This window comes from Salminus brasiliensis, chromosome 7 (genome assembly GCF_030463535.1).
Source record: "Salminus brasiliensis chromosome 7, fSalBra1.hap2, whole genome shotgun sequence".
In the NCBI taxonomy this organism is placed as follows: domain Eukaryota; kingdom Metazoa; phylum Chordata; class Actinopteri; order Characiformes; family Bryconidae; genus Salminus; species Salminus brasiliensis.
In genome coordinates, this window is record NC_132884.1 from 25,457,058 (window position 1) to 25,480,274 (window position 23,217).

General features: G+C 41.2%; 1 protein-coding gene across 1 annotated transcript; it reads left to right on the forward strand.

Moving 5' to 3' along the window:
• Positions 1 to 14,092: 14,092 nt before the first annotated feature.
• LOC140559503 (tetraspanin-1) lies at positions 14,093 to 23,083 on the forward strand. Its single transcript, XM_072683029.1, has 7 exons — positions 14,093 to 14,149; positions 17,675 to 17,881; positions 18,082 to 18,156; positions 21,715 to 21,813; positions 22,268 to 22,411; positions 22,671 to 22,754; positions 23,024 to 23,083. The coding sequence occupies exons 1-7, from the start codon at positions 14,093 to 14,095 to the stop codon at positions 23,081 to 23,083; spliced, it is 726 nt and encodes a 241-aa protein (XP_072539130.1).
• The last annotated feature ends 134 nt before the right edge of the window (positions 23,084 to 23,217 follow it).

Genomic DNA, 23,217 nt, shown 5'->3' on the forward strand with positions numbered 1-23,217 from the left:
AATCAAAGCACTCACTCTGTGTTTCACTGTTTTATTAGTAATATAAACCAATATAATGCTCCAAATTACACACCGCTTTTATCTGTTTCTTTACTGAACATCATCTAACAAACAGGCATCACAACTTGAGACTTGAACATAAACTTGCTGGGCACGTTATCAGGAACATCTACTTTGTAGCTCCACTTTACTGGCATAGGGTAGAGACTGCAGTACACCCTTAGTCAGTGGTCGCTTTCTGCCCGTACAACCACTGTTGGCTGGGTACTTTTGATTAGTGTACCACTCATAACCCAGGGGGATACTGCCATGTGTAAAAACCCCAGCAACATGTCTGTGCATGATACACTTGTAGCACACTAGATAAAACTATCCAATGATATAAGGAATCAAGCACGCCAGACAGTTTTCGAAAGATCACTTTGCCAGCAACTAATACAGCCCAATGTTTTCCAATCTTACAGTTTAAGCCAAGATGGTTCTCTAAAATATACCCCTGGTTTAAGGTGGTGTGTTCGAATTCCTAAGCATAGCTGTTAAACTAGATTCAGTCACTGGCATTAATCAATAAGGTCATGCCAATTGGCTAATTCAGGGTTGTTGTTTGTTTTTTTTTTGTTTTTTTTTTTTGATGGTCTTATCTTTATGGATATAAATACATTTTGAATTGTTGACACTAAGCAGTTTTACAGAGATCCAGGTCCAAGCCTCTTTTTAGCAAGCCATTGGTGACAGTGGCAAGGAAAAACTCCCTCAGAGCAAGAGGAAGAAACCTTGAGAGGAACCAAGACCCAAAAGAGAAACCCATCCTCCTCTGGTCGACACTGGATAGAACAACAGATAACAAGAAAGCAGCAGAATGAATGGTCAGATGGAATGAAATAAAGGAAAAGGGTGACTAATGTGAGAGTGAGCCAAAGGTTATGAAAATATGGAGTGAGTTGAGGACACGAGAACTGTAACTGGAGAAAAGAGAATAAACAGTCACATTTACAACCACGCAGCATCATCCCCCTGTAAACAAATTAACGTTAGATTAAGGCTGGTCGCTGGATTGGTCCTTAAGAGGACCTGAAGCACCCTGGAACTGAAGGACTGTTATACAGACTTCTAATACTTCATATACTTACGTTAAACATGTAAAGTTGTGCATTAGACATCTCCCCTGTTAAGAAAGACATTAAGCAATTACATGGAATACAGGGCAAACTGGTCATTCAAAAGTTCTAGAAGTGAGGAACCTGGTTCTATGGAGTTTAAGAGGTTAAAAAGCTTTCACCAAACCATTATTTAAACAAAATGGAACAGGATTTTGGAACAGCGCCAGACATCTTCTCAGACTGGATACTCTTTCTACAGGATCTGTTAGAGGGGCAACTTCCCAATTATCTGGAACATTGAAGTGAGTTCACATACCTTGGATTTCTCAGTGTCCTGGTGTCCTGCATCACTAGGGGCCTTGGGAGAACAGGTTCTGCCTCGAATGGCCCATGGAGCTGGACTTTTAGGATCACCTGAGGATAAACCTTACCTGCAGAACTTCATGATGTTAAACATTGTGTAAGCACTCATTAATCAGATGTTACTGTTCCAGGTGTCTACAATGGGTTAAGCCTTTTCAACTATCTCAGGATCTGTTGGAGGGATAAAATAATAAAGATTGAACAAGATTGTACTGAATAAAAGAACTGGATGTAAATGATCATCATAAATATAGAGCTTTGTCACTGACGAAGTAAGAGGAAACACACATACCTTAAAGCTGAATCAAAAAAGCTCAATTAGATTAATCTGAAGGGGAGCTGAAGCTTCAGTCTCCTGAAGTCCTGCATCACTATAGGATGTGGGAGCTTTGCTTCCACCACCAGCCCAAGGAGCTGGACTTGTGCTTCAGAATCATTCCCTTCAGAACTGAAAGCATGGATACTCTCATACGGTTTTTGGTTCTCTAGCAACCCCTAGCAGCAACTGTTATTATTGGGACCATCTACAAGGGGTGAATCCTCTTTGTCTTCTTCAGGAACTGTTGGAGTAACAAAGTGACAGAAAAACAACTTTTCTGATAAATACAAATAAATAAGAGATTTTACGGTATAAAATCTTCACAATCACTTAACACTCAACATACCTTAAACTTGGGAAATCTGAGCCTCCTTGTTCCCTGCCTCACTGTGGACTTTGCCTCCACCACCAGGCAATGGAGGACCAGGACATCTGGGGTCGCAATCTGAACCAAAGAACTTGCAGAAGGACCCTCCTGGGGAGAAGAGAAAGAACAGGAGGAGGAGGAGTGCACTACAGAGACCATTCTGAAAACCTTCCTTATCTTCCCTCGAAGTGACTGGGAGGCTTTCAGAAATGGTGCTACAATGTAAGCTTTGGCTGCCTTTTTAGCTGCATCACAAAGTGGGCTGCAGCTGCAGCCGTCCTCCTCGTCCACAGCCTCTACCATTTGGAAAGTTGGATTTGCCCTAATTGCTCCTCTACTGCTGTCATCGTGCAGCTCAGGCATCCCTGCCTCTCCCTCTGGCTGCTGCTGGGTGCTGAAGGGTGCCGGCTTATCTTCAGGGGTAGACAATTCCTCTCTGTCGACCTCACTTTCCGAAAAGGAAGACGACTGACACTCTTCAGGGGCAGGAGGTGGCACTCCGGCTACCTCACTGCTTTCAGAGGAAGAAGAATGAGAGTCTTCCTCACTGTTTGGCTGCTCTGGTTTGATGAGAAGAAGTTGATGACCAGCTCTGCAGGCTTCAGTCTGTCTTCTTTTCATTATGAAGTCCCATCCATATTTATCTCTAAATCTGGAAATGAACAAATGTGGACAATTATTTATTATTAATGAACAAAAACGATTTACTTCACTCTTCACTTTAAGTGATCTTGATCAGAGCATAATATGTACAATACATGACTGTTTTAATAAAGGGAGCTGACATACATACAACATACAAATAAAGCACTTACATTCTTAAATGCTGCATGTTAAATGTTTACCAAAGGACAATTACTCTGCTACTAACTTCACATACTACATGTTACACTGAAAAGTACTACAGAACTTCAGGGTGAATTGTAATCCTAAATCCTACCCTGGTGGTATGAAATAGTCAGCTTCCCCACAGCCGTAGATGTACATTTCCGCACTTGGTTGACTGCCCTGTTCCTAATGAGGTAGAGAAGAGGTTTATTATAGAATATATAAACACAGTGTTATATATAAGCTCAGCATTTGAGATACAGTGGTGGTGAACGGAACCAGGCGTTGCCATTACTACAACACAAAAATGGGCATTATTATCTCTGAAATTAACAGAGTTTTCTGAGGTTTATATTATATTGGTGATGGTAAAATAGTGGCAAATCTAAAGAAATTCATTTTTGGGGACTATGTCTTGCCACACAATGCCCTGCATGTACCACTCCACTATTTTAATGATATGCAATTTTAAGTACATGTTTTATACACAAAACCTTCTGAAAACTGGGGTAAAAAGTGTATGGAGCATCATGCCAACCACTTGGTGTACTTTCTGTCAGGGAACTTAGAGGTTCAGATGTCTGGGTCCATTTGCCACCATCATGAACAATCATGACAGAGTAATTTTCTCTAAAATGAAGAGTTTCACACCAAGCCCCTCTGAATGACTTTGTTTATATCTTATGTGTTCAAGTATGCAGAAATCTAAAGTAATCATTGGGATTTTCATGAATGCCTGAAGAAATAGGTGTTTTATGAGGTGTATTGTACATGACTTACAGTTCTCCTTTGTCTCCTCTTGTTGAGTTGCCTGAAAATAAAACAAAATGTGTTAAATAGTTTCTTTTGCTGTTTTAAAAAAAATACATAAACAGTATGTAAACAGTACAAAAATAAACAATCAAACATACTGGATGATTTCCATGCAGAGCTGATTGATGTACTCCTCATCGATTGGGAGGTGCAAAGGCCACTGGATGTGGATGGTTCATTCCAGGCCAGATCCTCCTCCTCTTCTTCATCTACCCCTGCAGTTTGGAGCTGCTGCTGCTGCTCCCTGTCCTCACTGCCCTCTTTGCACTCTCTAGAATTCTCTAGAATAAAAAAAAAACACAGTCAACACATGTTTTTTATCACCATACCAGGAACCTGTACTAGCTCCAGGAGTACACATTACACTCTGGAGTCTGACGGCAGCAGGAAGGAAGGACCTGCGATACCGCTCCTTCCCACACTTGGGGTGAAGCAGCCTGTCACTAAAGGAGCTGCCCAGTGTTGCCAGAGTCTCATGCATGGGGTGGGAGCTGTTCTCTAGCATGGATGCCAGCTTGACTGTCATCCTCCTGTCTCCCACCACCTGCACTGGGTCTAAGAAGCATCCCAGGACAGAGCCGGCCCTCTTTATGAGTTTGTTCAGTCTCTTCTTGTCTGCCGTCGAGATGCTACTGCCACTCCATAAAAGATGGCAGATGCCATCACTGTGTTGAAGAAAGTTTTCCTATAGAAGAACCATCCCTTCTTGATGGCATCCCTCAAAGAACCTTTTGCTGCACCTTTCATTTTTAGAGTGTACATGGCCAAAAGTAATTAGTAGCCCTTTGAATATTGAATAGCTCAAAGACTTTGTTGTAGAACATCACCCTTTCATAGACACCTCTGTTAGAGCTGCCCTATGATTCTATGCTAGTGAAGAGTCACAGTGACCACTCTTGCACAAAAGGCAGGAATCAGCATTTGGCAAGATGGTCAATATTAGGTCATTAAAGGTAAAGATGAGTATTTTAAAGTGGGATGGGAAGTATGGGATGGAACTGGATGCCAGTTAAAGCCGCTGAAGAATAAGAGAGGTATGCAGTCATGCACTGTATACAGCTTCACCTTTGTAACAACCATGTAGTGTTCTCCAGAAGAACATTTAAATCTGTACAGCCTAACCCATAAAGATCACACTTACCTATGGGCAAAGAATCCTCAGAAGAGAACTGGGCTTCTTTAGCCTCCTCCAGGGAGCTTTTAGGCACTGCCAAAGATGAGTCTTCACTCTCACTCATTTCACTGTTGATGAAAATACAAAGTCAAATGTAAATATGAGAGATGTGTAAATAAATGAAAATAAATAAATATACATTTAGAACAATCGCACGCTCTTACTGTTTACTTTAGGTGGAAATTTAAAAATAAATCACTGTTTTTAAATCCATGGAATGTTTCAGTCTGCTGTTTATAGTGTGCATTTAGTTTATTCTTATATCTATATGTGCTTTATTTCAGATCTGTGGGTGTCTTCTAATGCAGAATGGGTTCTTGGTTGTTTCAGAGCCTCAGACTTATACACTGACAGAGTTCCAGTAAATTGTAATTATAACTGAACTTCACTTGAGCCTTTGAGGATGAACCTCTGCTCACAAAACAGAAGTTTTTTTTTTTTATGTGGAGAGTGAATGTGTAGGCCTTTAAACCCAGCTGAGATTGAACCCACACACACACACACACTAGCATATGTGATGTCAGGTTGCGGGCATTTCCAACATTCTTTTGCCACAAGCAGTTTGTTGTTGTAATCAATAATCAATAAATGGTTCATACCTTATTCTATGTGAAAGAGAAGACGCAGAACCTGTTTCTCGGTTCTAATGTTTGTGGCTTTAGATAAGCGTCTAACGTAGAACACAACCGCCTCGGAATCTGCTGAATCCTAACTGAGCCACTGAGGGAGAAGGCTCTGTGATGTCATCAGCGTGATGTCACAACAGGTGCCTGCAGACTGAGGTGCAGTGCAGTGTACAGTGATAAATATGTGCACCTTTACCTTTTTATAGGTTTTCTATCAGTGCTGTTCTAGAAAGTTAGATGGTTGTCACAAAGGATCATTTGTCTATGACACAGTGGCATCATGATATGACATCAAATGCGATATAACCATACCAAATCTTTTGTGTGGGCGCCCCATGCCATCCTTAGCAAGTTGCCGACTCATGTCGCCCATATTTAAATCAGTCACTAAATTACTTCAAAAGTCGGCGGGAATCCAGATCAAAACCCTTGTTTTTGTGCACCATGTTGGAAATATCGGACTCTAAAGGGTGAATGAATCAGTGTTTCCATCAGCTACAGACATGCTCAAATTCCTTAAGATGCTGTGACACGCATGAAACATGCATCACAAGATAAAAGTCTCACTCACTGTGTTTGAGGTATACAATAGGAGGATTGAAGCCTTTATTAGTTCTCAGTAGAGCAGTTTTGACAAATCTCTGTCAGGGCCAAAGCCCCGGTAGATTTCTTTTTTTATCATCATCTTTTACAGGTTCAGAGTAACAAAAAGGAAAAGGGTCTCTTTGCAGTCAAACAATTGTGTTAATTTATTTTCAAGCGATTCTACAAGCAGTTCTCTGAGCAGGTCTTCCAGACCCCACCTTGATATCCATCATTCCTGTTAATTGCGATTTCTTAGTTACATCACAAACTGAGGAAATAGTGCTTTTTTTTGCCATAGCCTTCATGCCATTCTCCTGCTTTGTGAGTGTCAGTAATTTAATTGTAAGTACAAGGAAGCTGCTTAGAGGAGCACATGGCTTCTGACTGTTGGGAGAGGGTTTTTAAATTTGCATCACCTAGTCTTTCCTAACAGTGATTGGAAACAGGGCATAACTCGAAGACAAAGTTATTTCAGAGCTTATATCTTGGAGTTCTAAAACATCTGTACAGTGCTCCTTTCTTTTTTAAGATTGTAAAATCTCGCGTAAAAGTGCTAAAGAATGTTTCATCTTTAAGTTTTGTCTTTTGGAGATTAGTTCATCTTCGACTCACTCAACTAACACAGTACCAGAAATGTTGACCCAGGTGCCCAAATGTTTGTATGACACTGTATGTAAGGCTGGTGGGCCAGTGAAGAAATTTTTGGTGTTCCTGGTAATGTGTCCAATGAGTAAGGGTGTTTCCAATAAAGTGGACAGTGAGTGTATCCCACAGGCCCAAAAAAGTCTTGACTGGTTCTCATTCTTATTCTCTGACAGTACTTTTAAACCCACTCCCCCCACATCTCTGCTCCTTCTGAACCAGTGTTTTACAGAGACAGATAGTAGGAATGAGAAGTGTCTAGGGAAAAAAAGGGTGGAAAAAGAAAGAAAAAACAAAGCAGGATTGTGAATGCGATCAAATTTTACGGTTCAGTTCTCCCTTCCTCTGTCTGTCCACTGAAATAGCCAAACAATTTACAATCATCCCACACATTAACCTTTCTGGAGCTGCAGCGGGCCATCACTCATAATGCCTCAATGAGATGCTTCGCATGCCTGATACAAAAAAAAAAAACGCGAGTGAAATGGGCATCTAGCAAAAAAGAGGGGGGAAATGAGAAGGAAAATAGAGGATTTAAGGCAGAAGGAAAGAAGGGTGGCCTATTGTTGAACGTGAGACTGGCATATTTAACCTGCCCATCTGCATGAAATATGGCCGCCAGCCATGGCTCCGCTTCACTGCTCCCGAGGACGTAGTTAACATTTCCGCAGGTGAAAGGGGAGGCGTCGTTAAAGAAAGCCAAGCGCCAGGGATGCTCATCTCAGAGCCGCCCTGAGCCATTTACTGCATGAGAGCCTCCATATCACCATCAATCCCCTTGCCAAGGACCAGGAGGCACCCACCGCACCTCACAGGCTTACAGCTGGAACCTCTCCACCATAAAGATGCACAACATCTATCCCATGAAACCACTTACAAGGCTTCCGGCTTCCTTGTCTTGGACACTGGAGGGATCAATTAAAGGGGCCTTATCATGGAAAACCAATTTTCCATTCCTTTTTGGAATTATTTAATGTAGCCTGCCCCTCTTTCCATGTAGACTAAGGTTCCGAAATAGCTCATTTCAAATCCATCATGCTTGTAGATCAGTGCTTGAATAAGGGCCGGAACACTACACTGTGCACACTTCTGCCAGACAAATGACAGACAGCTTTCTTTGACTGATAAAAGACAACCAGGGCAACAGCTGACTCAGGCTAGAGATACACTTGCTACAGTTAGTCTGAAAGTGTTGCCATTTACGTCTGACAGAGTGGAACTTGTCACATTATAAAAATGCAGAATGTTGCTCAGATGAGGACACATAATAACACTGGCTCTGACTGTCAGGTTTTACTGGACTGTGAAATTATTGATGTGCCCAAAGAAGTGAAAGCAATTAGTTCTGTTTTAAATGAGAACACATGAGGAATCATACACAGAAGCTATTTAGAGCTTCATTTCTCGCCTGCACGCTAATGTGTATATAATGTGTGTGTAATGCGTGTGTGTAGCTGTGAGCTGACCTTCTGCTTCCTGACCATGCCTTCACATTAGCCTTCCGCTTACATCCTCTCCTCTCCAGCCTTTGAATGTGTGTGTGTTTGCTCTGTAGATCTCAATTGAAACTACAAATCCAGTTGCCTTCTCTAATTAGTAAATTTAGTTACCTTAAAGTTAACCTATTGCTGACACAGATGTTCTTTTTTTACACACAGCATGACTATAGCTTCCACAGGAAAGCATTGCTAGTAGAATCGGCAGCTCGGCCCAATGCCAAGCTATCGTTAGAGGGGTATAAAGTGGAACTGTATTGGACTGATTTGGAATGGCATTTGTGATCCAGAACGTATCATCCAAAATCAGAACCTGACCTCACTTATGCTCTTGTGGCTGAATGCAATCAAATTCTCATTGAAATCCAAAATTCAATGTGAAGCCTTTGCAGAGGACCAGAGGCTGAGGGGGATGGTCCACTGTGAGTCTAGAGCCTACCCAGAATCATTAGGCATAAGGCATGGATATCCCCCTGGACGAGGCGGTAGGGTACCAGAGATATTGCAGGGTACCACACACTCTCACACACTCACACCAAGGGGCAATTTAGCATATATTTATCACCTACTATGTATGTGTTGGGGAGGTGGAGGAAATCAAAGCACCTGGGAGAAACCCACATGTACTAAGGGAGAACACGCCAAACTCCACACAGGCAGTCACTGAGTGATTGAACCCACAACCTCAGGCCCCTGGAGCTGTGTGACACACATAGCAGTTACTGAACAATTTATTGTAGCAGCTGAATGATTAGTAGGTAATGGATTACAGGCCTTAAAACAGCAGATTAGCAGATGAGTGAAACTGGAGACTAGATGTGTTGGCAAAAAGTGCTAGAGCAGATTTTTAAACACATAACGCATAACAAACAGGTTAGTGGGCCATACAGTGGGGAAAAAAAGTATTTAGTCAGTCACCAGTTGTGCAAGTTCTCTCACTTAAAAAAATGAGAGAGGCCTGTAATTGACATCATAGGTAGACCTCAACTATGAGAGACAAAATGAGAAAAAAAATTCAGAAAATCACATTGTCTGATTTTTAAAGAATTTATTTGCAAATAATGGTGAAAAATAAGTATTTGGTCACCTACAAACAAGCAAGATTTCTGGCTGTCACAGACCTGTAACTTCTTCTTTAAGAGGCTTCTCTGTCCTCCACTCATTACCTGTATTAATGGCACCTGTTTGAACTCGTTAACAGTATAAAAGACACCTGCCCACAACCTCAAACGGTCACACTCCAAACTCAACTATGGTGAAGACCAAAGAGCTGTCGAAGGACACCAGAAACAAAATTGTAGACCTGCACCAGGCTGGGAAGACTGAATCTGCAATAGGCAAGCAGCTTGGTGTGAAGACATCTACTGTGGGAGCAATAATCAGAAAATGGGAGACCTACAAGACCACTGCTAATCTCCCTTGATCAGGGGCTCCACGCAAGATCTCAGCCCGTGGGGTCAAAATGATCACAAGAACGGTGAGCAAAAATCCCAGAACCACACGTGGGGACCTAGTGAATGACCTGCAGAAAGCTGGGACCAACGTTACAAAGGCTGCCGTCAGTAACACACTACGCCGCCAGGGACTCAGATCTTGCAGTGCCAGACGTGTTCCCCTGCTTAAGCCAGTACATATCCGGGCGCGTCTGAAGTTTGCTAGAGAGCATTTGGATGTTCCGGAAGAGTATTGGGAGAATGTCTTATGGTCAGATGAAACCAAAGTAGAACTGTTTGGTTGTGTTTGGAGGAGAGTGAATGCTGAGTTGCATCCAAAGAACACCATACCAACTGTGAAGCATGGGGGTGGCAACATCATGCTTTGGGGCTGTTTCTCTGCAAAGGGACTAGGACAACTGGTCCGTGTACATGAAAGAATGAATGGGGTCATGTATTGTGAGATTTTGAGTGCAAACCTCCTTCCATCAGCAAGGGCATTGAAGATGAAACGTGGTTGGGTCTTTCAGCATGACAATGATCCCAAGCACACTGCCAGGGCAACAAAGGAGTGGCTTTGTAAGAAGCATTTCAAGGTCCTGGAGTGGCCTAGCCAGTCTCCAGATCTCAACCCCATAGAAAACCTTTGGAGGGAGTTGAAAGTCTGTGTTGCCCGCTGACAGCCCCAAAACATCACTGCTCTAGAGGAGATCTGCATGGAGGAATGGGCCAACATACCAGCAACAGTGTGTGCCAACCTTGTGAAGACTTACAGAAAATGTTTGACCTCTGTCATTGCCAAATAAAAAGGATATATAACAAAGTATTGAGATGAACTTTTGTTATTGACCAAATACTTATTTTCCACCATTATTTGCAAATAAATTCTTTAAAAATCAGACAATGTGATTTTTTGATTTTTTTTCTCATTTTGTCTCTCATAGTTGAGGTCTACCTATGATGTCAATTACAGGCCTCTCTCATTTTTTTAAGTGGGAGAACTTGCACAATTGGTGACTGACTAAATCCTTTTTTTCCCCACTGTATATGATCAATGCACTAATTGCCAACTTCAGGAGTGATCCAGTCTCTGTGCACCTTTGAATACAGTGATTCAAAAGGCATTATAAGCTGTATGTTATAGGCTATTTGTGTTTTTGCAATCCAGAAATAAAAGCAGGCCTTCACTCTTTGCGAAAAAATCTAGTTTACAACACACCAATAGCTTCTGCCTTTTCCTCAGAGACACTGAGATCAATTTGAACTATATATATGCATGTATAGTAATTCATGCGTGCCTGTTTATGTAAATCATTATTTATTTAATGTTGTCCTGAAGGACACTGACGATAAACATTAATTTTTGGAGAATTCAAAAGAAACTTTCCATAGGCAGCGCACTTCCACACATACCAGGGAAGGTTTTGTTTAAATGGTCCACTGATTGTGGAAGCTTTTATTCTCGTAAATTCGACTTGTCCACTTTTGTCTGGCCTGCAGTGACTATCCAGGCCGTTGAACAACAACACAAAGAACAAAGGAGAGATGTATGCTACACTGCTGCACATAGGATTCTCTCTCTCTCTCCCTCTCTAGCTCCATCGCTGTCTTCCATAAACTGTAGTCAATTAGGCACCACTCCGGTCTTCTGATTTATTGGCCTAGTCGCCTATGGCACAAAGGAGCAGCTAAAATTAATATGCATTTGCTTACAGCTGCCAGTGATGAATTAAGACTGGGAGAGACAATAGGGGTCGCAGGGGAACCTGTGTGTTTAGGCATAGTCACTACAGCTTTCGAGTGTCGCTAGTGTCGCAATTCCTCACCTAAATGGCAGCGCAAGCCTGACACGTGGACCTACATTACATGTTTACAAACAGTGTGATTACACTGGCTGCTGTCCACAGGATGCGCATTACAGGGTTCATGCACCAGTAGCAAAGAATGCCTGATGCGTCTTTTCCCCTACAGTTACTGTTTTATGGCCTTAGATAATGTGCAATAATCAGCCGGGTGGTGGGCCTGAATCATGATTTACAGAGCACAGGTCCTTTTCAAAGTGCATCTCTGTTAATGGCATCATAACTTTGGATTTTCTTGCGCGTTTCTCTCGCCGTGCCGGTAGAAACACAACACATGGCTTGTCTCCTTTGTTCTGAGTGCTTTCTTCTTCATTAGAGCTTTGCTAGCCTATAAAGAGAGCTCCCTTTCTTTACCGTCCCTGGGAAGAGGAGCTTCATGAGGCAGGGCACAGGCCAGGGTCCTGAGATCCATCACCTAAGCACTAGCCCTGGAGCAAGCAGGTAATGGTCAATCTAGTCAACCTCATTACAGTCAGCCATGTTTTACTAGCTTAATCAGCACTATGGAACCTCCATCGCTTGTTATCGGAATGATGAAAAATGACCAGTGAATTTATTTTTTCTCCCTCAGTGTGAGGACTATGCGCAGAGATTATTAACTGGTTTAATACCTGAAAACCGCAAAACCAAAGCTTGACAGGTCCTCTTCTCCCAGAGATTAAGGACTGCTGCTTTAATGATGGTGCTGGATGGTTAGATTGTCGTAACTCACAATAGGGCCATTAAAGGAATATTACAGAGAAGGCTGAGGCTTATATGTGTTTAACTTCAGCATAGTGGACCAAGCAATCTATCTTTTTTCTATTCTTTTTTTTTAATTATTTTTGCCTGTAGGGCCACCACTGTGGATGTACAAGTCATGTCAAATACTGACCATGATGACAAGAAGGCAGAGGGGTGGGTAAATGGTGGTGGTGTGTGTGTGTTGGGGGGTGTTGGGGGTGGGGGGGTACAGGTCATCAGAACAGAGATGAGAGGGAAGGAGATTGCACATGTTGGAATGCTAGTTGAAAATGACTGGAATGGAGTGAAAGAGTGAAGTGCAGAAAAAGGAAAGAATGAGGTGGGAGGTTAAGGGGTGACCGCTAGATGGTCTTTTTTATGACCGCCCATAGGAAACAATGGGGTAGGAGCCATATATATTTCTAAACGCTTCTTCTATCACAGGATTTCACAAGAGCAATTATGGCAAATGGACTCCATAATGCACTTGAGTAATTAAGCTCACGTCTTGATGCTAAGTGTTTTTCTCTATTAGATGTCCTTTATGCCATAAATATTTCTCCAGTTATTTTTCAAACCTTGTTATTTTTTCTAGGAAACATCAGCTATTAATTTGCTCATTCTGCGCGTCCCAGAAGCTCAGCTCCTAGAGTAGGTCAGTGCTTAATTCTTTGAATCTCCCGCTGGCTGATATGATTATCTCTTTGTTTTCTGTTGGGCATTTCTCAACAGAAAAGTGGACAAAGAAAGACACCGTCCTCCTCAGAGAGGACATCAATCAGCTCCGTGAACCATGGACACCACAATGGTGAATTAGTGAAGCCTAGCCTCCATGGGTGAGTTAAAGCTGAGTGCTGCAATACTGCCCTCTACAGGCGGACATAGGGAACATCACAGGGTTGTGTACAAAGGAACAAAGGAACCACAGAATAAAGAACACAAAGGAACCTGCTGCTGTGTGAACATCAGGGAGTAAACAAACGTGACCTATTAAACAAGAACACAGTCTGTTTTCAGAGCATGGGCCCCATTGTATTGCAGGGAGTGATAGCTACACTTTAATATTGAACAACAGTGTGAGGGACAAGCGCAGACGATTGTCCAGATTATTACTTTCCGTTTATTCAGGCGGCCACATTTTCTGTTCCATTATTTCAATAGTAATACTTGGTGGATGTAAATAGTGTTTGAATGGTGTGAATAGTGTACTGTAGTTGTGGTCAGTACTTTAGAGGAAACAAAACACTGAGACACAGCACCCCCCCCCCCCACACACACACACACACACACCCCATTATTTAAGCCAGCAATGTCATAACCTAACCACACACCCATCTCACCTGTGTGCATCTCTCTCTCTCTCACTCTCATATCATTCACTCACCTGTCTATCCATCCATCCTTAAAGCAGAACACATACATTCTCCACAAACAGGTGGGTTACTTTTATGCCTTTATTATTTTTTCATTTAATCCTAAAATACGCCTAAAATGTGTTGATTTATTTGATTTAAATACTTATATCAAACAAAATACCTTGCAAATACCTGCATTTGTACATATTAGCTGCAACATAGCTCTTGACATAAGCGAATCAGCTGAAAGACAATGTTGCATTAATGTAATATTCAATCAAATATGCTCAATTATTTTAAAACAGACTGTCGCAAAGTGTCTAAAAGAGAGATTGTGTGTGTGTGTGTGTAAGAACAGTAAAGAGTCTGCACTGATTTATCTTTATTGCTTTCTTTACAGATTAAAATGGGCTGCTTCACATTTGTCAAAGTTATGATGGTTTTGTTCAACTTGTTAATCTTGGTAAGCATGTTGTGTTTTCTCATTACATGTATGCATATAAGCCTAAGAAGGGAGGGCAGGAGTGGCGGTGTTTAGAAGAGTAATTGCATTCTTGTATTTATTGCCAGAGCTTTTTATGTGCTGTGTAAAGTACTAAAGAGATTCAGGCTGCCTCTGAATGTGCAGAAAGTAATTTACACCCCCCGATAATTCAAACATATAACAAAGGAGTTTCCAAACTGTATGTCACAGTCCTACGCTGAGGCGTACATCATCGACAAGGCAATCACACTTTCTTACATACAGCAATTTTCATCTCATTAACTTTAAAGCTTCTAATTTTGTCACCTTTTTTGTGAGCTAATGTTCCTGCCTAATGATGTCACTGGAACGGAGGCCGATTTTTTTTGTCTATCGCTGCGTGGATTTATTTTTTAGTTTATTTACTTACCTACCTATTTTTACTGGAGTTCAACCTGCACTTTTGGTCATTACTAATTTCTCTGGTGTTTTTCTAATCAATGTCAGCTTTCATAAAGAGGCTTTTAAAATCCTATTCGATCCAATTGTGAGGAAACTAACACAATGCATGAAGACCAGTTTATCTTGCCTTTTGGTATCTGCTGCACTGATGAGATCCAAAGAAGCTGGGTCTTATACATCTTGCTGTTGTTTTAATGTATTATTAAATGGGTGCAGAGTATAATATATTTATAAGCCATGCTAATTAGATTCCCTCACAGCTGTGGACTGTTGCATTTGTACAGCTGCTGTATTTCTATATGTACCATTCATGTGCACCATATGACTGAATTCTGGTCAATCAAGAGTTTAAACATTTAGTCTGGCACAGCATGTGATGGTCAAAAGCAGTTTTTCATCCGTCTCTAGGTAAGGTTTAGTTATCCTCGACTTTTGGAGTGGTGTTGATTGAGCAGCTTTGTTTCCACCACAGCAACATGTTTTTTTTTTAAAAGGACACTGGGGATACACAGCCATCCACCATGGTTAGGATGTTGTGACTGGGGGATGAGAAGGCGGAACTTAAACAGACATGTTTAAAGCTGTAAAAATGTGTGGCGACTGTAAAAATAATTAACTGTAAAAAACATGGACAGTGCAACTGTAACTTTCAAAAGTAAAGCAACCTCAAGTCTAGTGCCTCTGCTGGCTGGTTGTAGTATGATGTGTGATCTTTGCCCATGTCCAGTTGTTTTTGTGACAAAACAGACCATTTTCCATCCCGTTTTCTCCTATCAACTGTCTTTTCACCACCAGTGTCTAATTTCAACAGTTAGCTGTCCCGATGGAAATATTGGCATATCTGCCGGGTTACACTTAGGAATGAAGTGACTGACAGCCTCTTTGCTGTGGAAATCCGCTTTGCTTTCATGCTGAAAGAACAGTAAAGGTGGTCTGAGACACACTTGGTCTGGGTGAAGGGGTGGGTCTACCAAATAAATAGGCAGGCTAATGCACAGACTTTGGTTGTAAATTTGACAACAAGGCAGACAGTTTTGGCTTCATTTCTATAGTACAGAAGGTAATGTCATTGGTAGACACAAATGCACAAAAAAGTGCCCAGAAAGAGGGCATGTCCTCTGCAAGAATCTATAAATTTGAAGACAATATTCCTACCATAGCATAAACACACTAAAACATGGAGGTTAGGCATGCAAAGGTGTCACTTAGGCACTGGCTAAAGAGGTGAGTCTTCAGACCAGTAAGGGAGGATCTGAGAGCCTGTGCCATGTGAAGTTTAGGCAAAAGTCAGTTTGGCCCCTAAGGGGCAAGGACGCTAATGCAGCAAGAAGAAATTACGACTTTTCTTTCAAAGAATCAAGGACATTTTGAAGCATAAAGCGCACATTCTCTTCATCCAGACCCTGGCATTCAATGATTTCTTGGTCTTGTGCAATGGCAATGCATTGCCCACGCATCCAGAAGCTTCCCGTCCTCTGCAGTGCGGTAAATTTCATTTCCTGAATTTCTCCTGCCAGTAAAGTGATTTACATGCAATCTCTTCTCTGCATCTTCTCCTGACACGACACTCCCCACACGTGGCATTTCATTAAAGAATCAGGCCTGCTCCGCTGAAAAAAAGGGAATGCCAGGAGCAATTATGGCAGGCAGCAGGAAACGTTTGGAGACAAGAAGTTGAGGGTGATATGCTTGTCATATCTGATTTGCTGAGAGCTGCTGGGATTATCAAAAACAGGTGGAAGAAAGCCATGGTGGAAAACATGGAGACTATTCTGGAGGCTATGTTAAAAAAATGGTGAAAGTGAAAAAGGCACAATGTAATGTAGTCGTGTGTGTTTTATATGACAGGCAGCTGAGTCGCTGAGGAACTGCTCTGACAGTTGTGATTGCATTTGACATGAACTATCGGGTTTCAGAGACAGTTACAGTGTCATGTTTGAACCAAAGCACAGACATTAACCCATTCATTAACCCACCTGTCACTGAAGCAGAATTCATTTGCACAAACATAAGTACAAATGTGGCCTGGAGACTGTTTGACATTTCAGTGGAATGAGAAGACAACATTTTACTGTGAAAAAAAGAAACAGCAAGAAATTGTAAGTGGTATTTTAAGAAAACTACTGGTTGAAACAGCTAAAGCCTTTTAATCGCAGCTTATTAAAATTGAAAAATAATTTTGAATTATTTAAATTCATGGAGTGGACTCACATGTGGGCCTGTGTTCTTTTTATACTTACAGAGAAAAAAGCACATCTTGTTTGATTTGAGAAAAAGCTATATCAATATACTGCTCTGGACCATAGAGACCCATTTTGCTTTTTATTGAGCCTATTGCCATTAATTAATGATCTAGCACTGTGGCAGCACACATGCCTCCAGTGCACAATGGCAGTAATGTCAGATCACTAAGGATAATTCAAACAGTGCCCTCCAGAGTTACTGAGACCCTTGGTAAAGATGAATATGAAAGGTTACAGTCAATCTTACTAGAGATGCCAATAGTTGTGTAGGGCCCTGTGGCTAGAAATACCGATAGTTACTGTGTATGATAGTAACACTAGCAAATCAATATGGTACTAGCTTAGGGGAAAGCTATTTATTTTTTTATTTATTTATTTATTTATTTATAAATACCTACAAACATTTATTAAAATCTCATGTTTGCATTGTATGGAAATTCCTAAAATGGGGTCCAATAGAAAGTTCCAAACTGTATATGACTTAAATGAAATTGACAAAACTACAAATTCATTCAAATAAACAGCCATATGTATAATAATGTTACTGCTGAAAATTTGACAGGGAAGACGTTCGTTCCTCTGAAGGAATCTGGGATTGCAAAGCCAATTATGCTCTCTTGGACTCCGAGCTATGAATGGCTGTAGCATTGCAGTTGATAGGGCCAATGCTTAAACAGTTGCAGCAATAGAGAGCCCGGCATCAACTATTTTTTGATTAATACAACAAACAACATCATAAATTACCTCTCTGATCAGTATCATTTCCTATACATGTTGTCAGTTGTCCATGTTATGTAAGACTGTACCTGTTTTTTGGCAGGTGGGGGGTCTAGCACTGGCTGCTGTGGGTATTTGGCTAAACGCAGATGGAGATTCTTATGTGCGGATTCTGGGGATATTTTCCTTGGACGTGCTGCACTTTGTCAACGTTGGCTTCTTCTTCATTGCCATTGGAGGTGTGATGGCGCTGCTGGGATTTCTGGGCTGTTGCGGAGCCAAGAAAGAGAGCAAATGTCTTCTGATAATGGTATGAGAAGTAGTCACATCATCAAGCATATTGTAGTTGTTATTATATCAAATATAACAACAAAGGTAAACAAAATGATTTAGCGTTTTATAAAAAGTAAGTCCTACAGGTGCTATCCCTTGATAGTTGATAGTAGTACATAGTCCTTTGTGCTCAGCTTCATAATGAACCATCTTCCCTTTCTTTCCCTGTATGCCTAGTTCTTCTCCATCATTCTGGTCATTTTCATCTCTGAACTGGCAACTGGAGTGGTTATGCTGACCTATTCGTCATTAGTAAGTTTTGCTCCGAGGCCCTTGTCTCCCAGTACACTCTCTGATGTCTCTTATTCCTGTCTGTTTTATTTCCATGTAAATTCTTATCATATTCTGGTCATCATTAAATATGAGGAGTTTGCGGCAGCTCCAGTACATTCTGCCTCTTAATGACTATCCAAATGCCCCAGGCTTCATGCCACCGCTCTCGCTCTTAGCAATTTATCCAGCTCCGGTACTGAAGTTCAAGCATTTTATATGCAAAACAGGCTATTTACATATATAGCTGTGCCCATTTAGTGAAATGTATAATAATTACAACAATTCCGAGTGAGTTATGGAAGGCGATTTAAGAGAATAATGCATTTTAATAAAGAAAATAAAACCTTTCTGCACAAATTACTCAATTAATCTGTGTCATTATAGAACAGTTTCAGCTAATGCAAGTCAGGTGTCAAACAGTGAGGTGGAGTGTACCTGAACGCTCAGGTTTATTTATGCTCTCCTGTCATTAGGGATAGTCCATTAGCCTTGAGAAGACAGCCTTTGCCGGTCTGTAGAGGAATTCTTCTGTCCAGTTTTTTAGGAAATGGTCCTCCGCCTATTTCTGCAAGCATGAAATCAGGCTGTTCATGGGACGTCATTTTCATGGCTATCCGGATGAAAGACTGCAGCTCATCAGCTATCTGATGTGGTTAAGGCTATTCAGCAGGCATGAGGGAGGAACAGAGAAGGACATATGTTTGAATTATAGACATTCTGAGCGGTTAGGGGGAACATTAGGCATGCACAAGCACATTTAATGTGCTGTTTGTCACCATCGTTCACACGCAACCATCCATTTATTCATTATCGTGACGAAAGAATTGCCGTTTTAATAATGCATATGCTCATCTATAACCAGCCTCTTCTGTTGCTGTTTTGATAAGTATGGAACACACAGGCATAACAATAACACAGCAAATGAGAATTTGAATAATATATGCATCTACCTGAAAAATCTGTAAAAGCAGGCGACATGTTGTTTGAATAGACTATTCTCTGCTGTTTTAATGTTGCTATTGTCTGCTGCAGTCCGACTGTACTGAATGCAAATGAGAATCCTAGTATGTACAGACATGGTTTAAGAAAAGGGCAATGACTTTAAAGCCGGCCAATAATGAAAAACTGTATTTTACCTTGGCATAGCTGAAAAACGAGAGAGCTGTAAAACATACCAATTCAAAAACCCCAAAACTGCTATGTAACAGTCCCGACTAATTCGGGAAAATTATGAAAATATGCTTAAAAAGGCTAAAAGCATCATGGGCCGACTGAACTTGGGAGAATTACCAACCAGCCAACTGGTCACTATCTCTGCAGTTAGCCCCACACTGAGCTGCCTGGACACTGAATGGACAGAAACACTATCTACACTATCAAGCTCATGCCCACTGAAAAAAGGAAATATATTGCATAATTGTATAATTATATTTCATAATTAAATTAAAATTTTTATCAAACTATTCTATTATTGCATGAGGAGACTGCTGAAACTGAAACTTGCCCTTTGTTTGAGTTATGTGGAATACAGTATTATACCACCACACAGTAAGTGTGGTATGCATTGTCCTTTGTCCTTATGGTAGTAGAATATGCTTCTCTCAGCACCTCGGGGGTCTGTGATGGTTATGAGCTGCATCCAGCCCTGTTTAGCGCTAACTGATCTCAGCTCGGCATTTAGCAGCCTCACTTTCCTTGCAGCGCTTTGTCCTGCCGCAAAATGTGAGGGAATGGCATTAGACAGTGATGGATTAGCCTAGCTAGTGCATAATAACCCTACTGATCTGTGTCCCTCTTCATTCTTCTGGGGGGTGGGTGGAGGAGGGGGTCTTTTAATTGCAGCTTGTCTGCACGTCCCCCCAGGCATGCAGAGGTCCACTCACACCAACCTGCCACACCTTCCCACCCTGCTCCCCTCTTTACACCCCCCCCCACTCCCCTCCACCCCCCACAAACACACCCACTACCTCCTCCATCCATCCATCCATCCATCCATCCATCTCTCCTTTTCACCAGCACTCCAGCTCTCCCGCAAATGAGTCTTTGTGTGATTGAAACTCATCAGGGTTTATTAATCAAGAACCCAGCAAATAACAGAATGGGAGTGAAAAAGAACAGAGCAGGAGAGCGGAGGACAACCCAGAATGGCACATAGAGGCTTTTTTTAATTGAGAGAGAGAGAGAGAGAGAGAGAGAGAGAGAGAGAGAGAGAGAGAGAGAGAGAGAGAGAGAGAGCACAAAGCCATGCTTGAGCTATACACAAAGGGCAGCACATTCAAGCAAATGGCAAGGGTTGCCGCATCACTGCATCTTTTTATGTAGTTTGCTGCATGAATTGATCATTTGATGTAACATAATTGGCTGAAACCTTGCCAACCAAAGCATCAATATATATGGAAATTGTGTTTCTCTGATCAGAATCAACAGAAGATAATCATCTTCAGAGCTGTCCTAACTTTGAGTTTGTATTTGTTTGGGGCATTCATCAACACCCAAAACAAGTATAGCCTCAAAGTAAGGACAGTGATCAGAGGCTCGTACACAGGAAGAAAAGCCGGTGAGCATGACTGTTACTGATAGATGCGTTTGAGTAGGAAACTCAGACCCTGCCTTTCCAGTTCCTATTCTGTCATTCTGATGCATTCTAATGTAAATCTAAATCAAATCTAAAATTTTATTTAACAAAAACAATAATGAATATGAGCCTATTTGTACTGTGTATAGAGTTAGTACACCCTTTGTCCTAATTGTGGAAATTTCCTCCTTTGGTTGAAAAATAACTTATAGTTTTGGGGGCTTTTAAAATCTTCCTGGACTCACATAAATCTACTACCTTCTTTCTGAAGGCCTCAGGGAGCACCCCTTTACATCTGGCATTATCATGTGTTTTGTCTCTGGATAGTATCTGGATCCACTTTGTCTGGAATCTGTTGACACTTGTCAATAAAATGCATCCCCAGTGTGACACGATTTTACCTTCTTGCGTTAAAAGCACAATGGTACATACATCATTTCCATTTTACTTGCTGAAAAGAACTGTGTCTTATCTAAATTGCCTGGCTGTATAACGCATTCCATTTCCACTTGAAATAAATGTGGACAAGACCCGCCTCAGAATGTGGTTTAAGTGATTTGATCATAATCCGATCACAATGCATCTTGGGGGGTGTTAACATCTGGCTTTTCATGCAGACAAGTGCAATACGAATGAGATCCAATCACCAAAAACACATGTTAATGAGGTGTAAACAGGCCCTAAATGTCTAAGGTTTAAATAAGACAGGCTCCTCCAAACTCCTCACTTACCACGTTCTAATAATTTGTAGCTGATGTGGTACACCTGAATCTAATGTTAGGTAAGAAGTATGTGGGGTGTACTAACATTTTCCTCACAAGAAAACTACATATCTAAGAATTACATTTTTGCAAAAGATTTTTCAGGCATTTTTTCAGTTGTATTAGTTAAGTTGTTTTACCTCCATTTCCCCATATTGTTGAGTTTCTGCCTACCACAAGCTTAATCTGTTTTTTCTCTAGCTTGAGAACATCCTAAAGGAATGGTCTACACCTGTTCTGAAGCAGCAGTACGGAAAAGAAAAAGTGCTCACAGACATGTGGAACACGACCATGACGAAGGTAAGCCGAGGCTAATCAAAGCACATCTATCCCTGCGGTGTGGTCATGTTTACAGGGCCGCCACTAAACAAACCAGCGCACACACTGATCCATGCCTGAGGCAGCTCAGTATGTGGCTGGCTGCAAAATTCATCAGTCATATTTCCACACTACAGCACCCACCCTCATAACCCCTATAGGCCAGCATGAGGCGGATGGAGGTAAAAATGTGAACACTGGCTTGCTAAATAAACTGCCAAAGAGGATTTGACAGAGTAATGAAAACCTACCCAGAGCTTTAGAATCAATACTCTGCACCATGCAACCATGAAGGGACAGATACATTAACCCAGTAGGACATACCTACCAGTTTCATTCATTTTAATGCAGTAACACATGCTTTACCGCTGTACACTGGCTCTCAGTGTAATTACCACTAACTGCATGCGATTTCTCCTGTTGTGCTGTTCCACAGCTGCGCTGCTGTGGCTTCACCAACTACACAGACTTCAGTGACTCATATTATTACAAGGCAAATGGTGATATGTACCCTCCCAGCTGCTGTAAAATCACAGAAATCCTCTGTGATATGGAGAAAGCACTGAGAAGTGAGATAGAGGTAAGAAAGGACAGTGTACAACTGACTGTTTTGCATGCATTCAAGCCATGACACCCGAGGAGTTTAGTCAAATTCGAACAATTTTAATGCACAAAGGGATCATAGAAATCATAAAAATTAACAAAGACTCTTTTTGATATATAAACAATGTAAGCGTTACTAAGAAAACATCAAACAGGAAGTATGAAGTAATGCTAAGAAGTTCATTTAGGTTTGAATTTAGAATCAAGGTTTACAGAACCTGTTTTTTTGTCTTTAGGGCTGTTATGGACGACTTACTTTAAACATAAAAAAGAAAATCGATATTGTAGGAGGAGTAGCTGCAGGTGTGTGTGGAGTTGAGGTAAGTTCAGAACATGAAGTACAGCTAATGTGGGCTAATGTGTGAGCAGTATCACAACAGTGGTTTTAAGAAAAGATAAACATAATTTTTAACATTACAGAATTTGACAATTTTAGGTTCCTAAACTGTCTATTAATTAATCACCGGTGCTGTTTAGCATGTCATGATCAAGTGGAAATGACAAGCTGTTATCTTTCTGGATATGACCTGATTTACATGAGATTAAGCATATCAAGTTTAATCGCTTTGCTCCTCTATTTCTCTTTTAGCTGGCAGCGATGGCTGTATCCATATACCTGTACTGCTATCTGGACAAACAAGATAGTTAAGTGACACATGTTATGTTCTGACTTGTGAATAGCCATAGATGAACTGTTTATAGAACTGCTTATGAAAGTTCACAAGGCTTGTAGACATTTATCCAGATCAGAGATCAGACTAAACAAAGAGGTTTCCAGCCGAA

What these genes read in the sequence shown, in the direction of transcription:
- LOC140559503 (XM_072683029.1), top strand. Translation starts at nt 14,093, where the DNA reads ATGGGCTGCTTCACATTTGTCAAAGTTATGATGGTTTTGTTCAACTTG. An exon ending in GCAAATGTCTTCTGATAATG is followed by an intron (nt 17,882 to 18,081) that starts GTATGAGAAGTA and finishes CTGTATGCCTAG; the next exon opens with TTCTTCTCCATCATTCTGGT. An exon ending in CACTGAGAAGTGAGATAGAG is followed by an intron (nt 22,412 to 22,670) that starts GTAAGAAAGGAC and finishes TTTTGTCTTTAG; the next exon opens with GGCTGTTATGGACGACTTAC.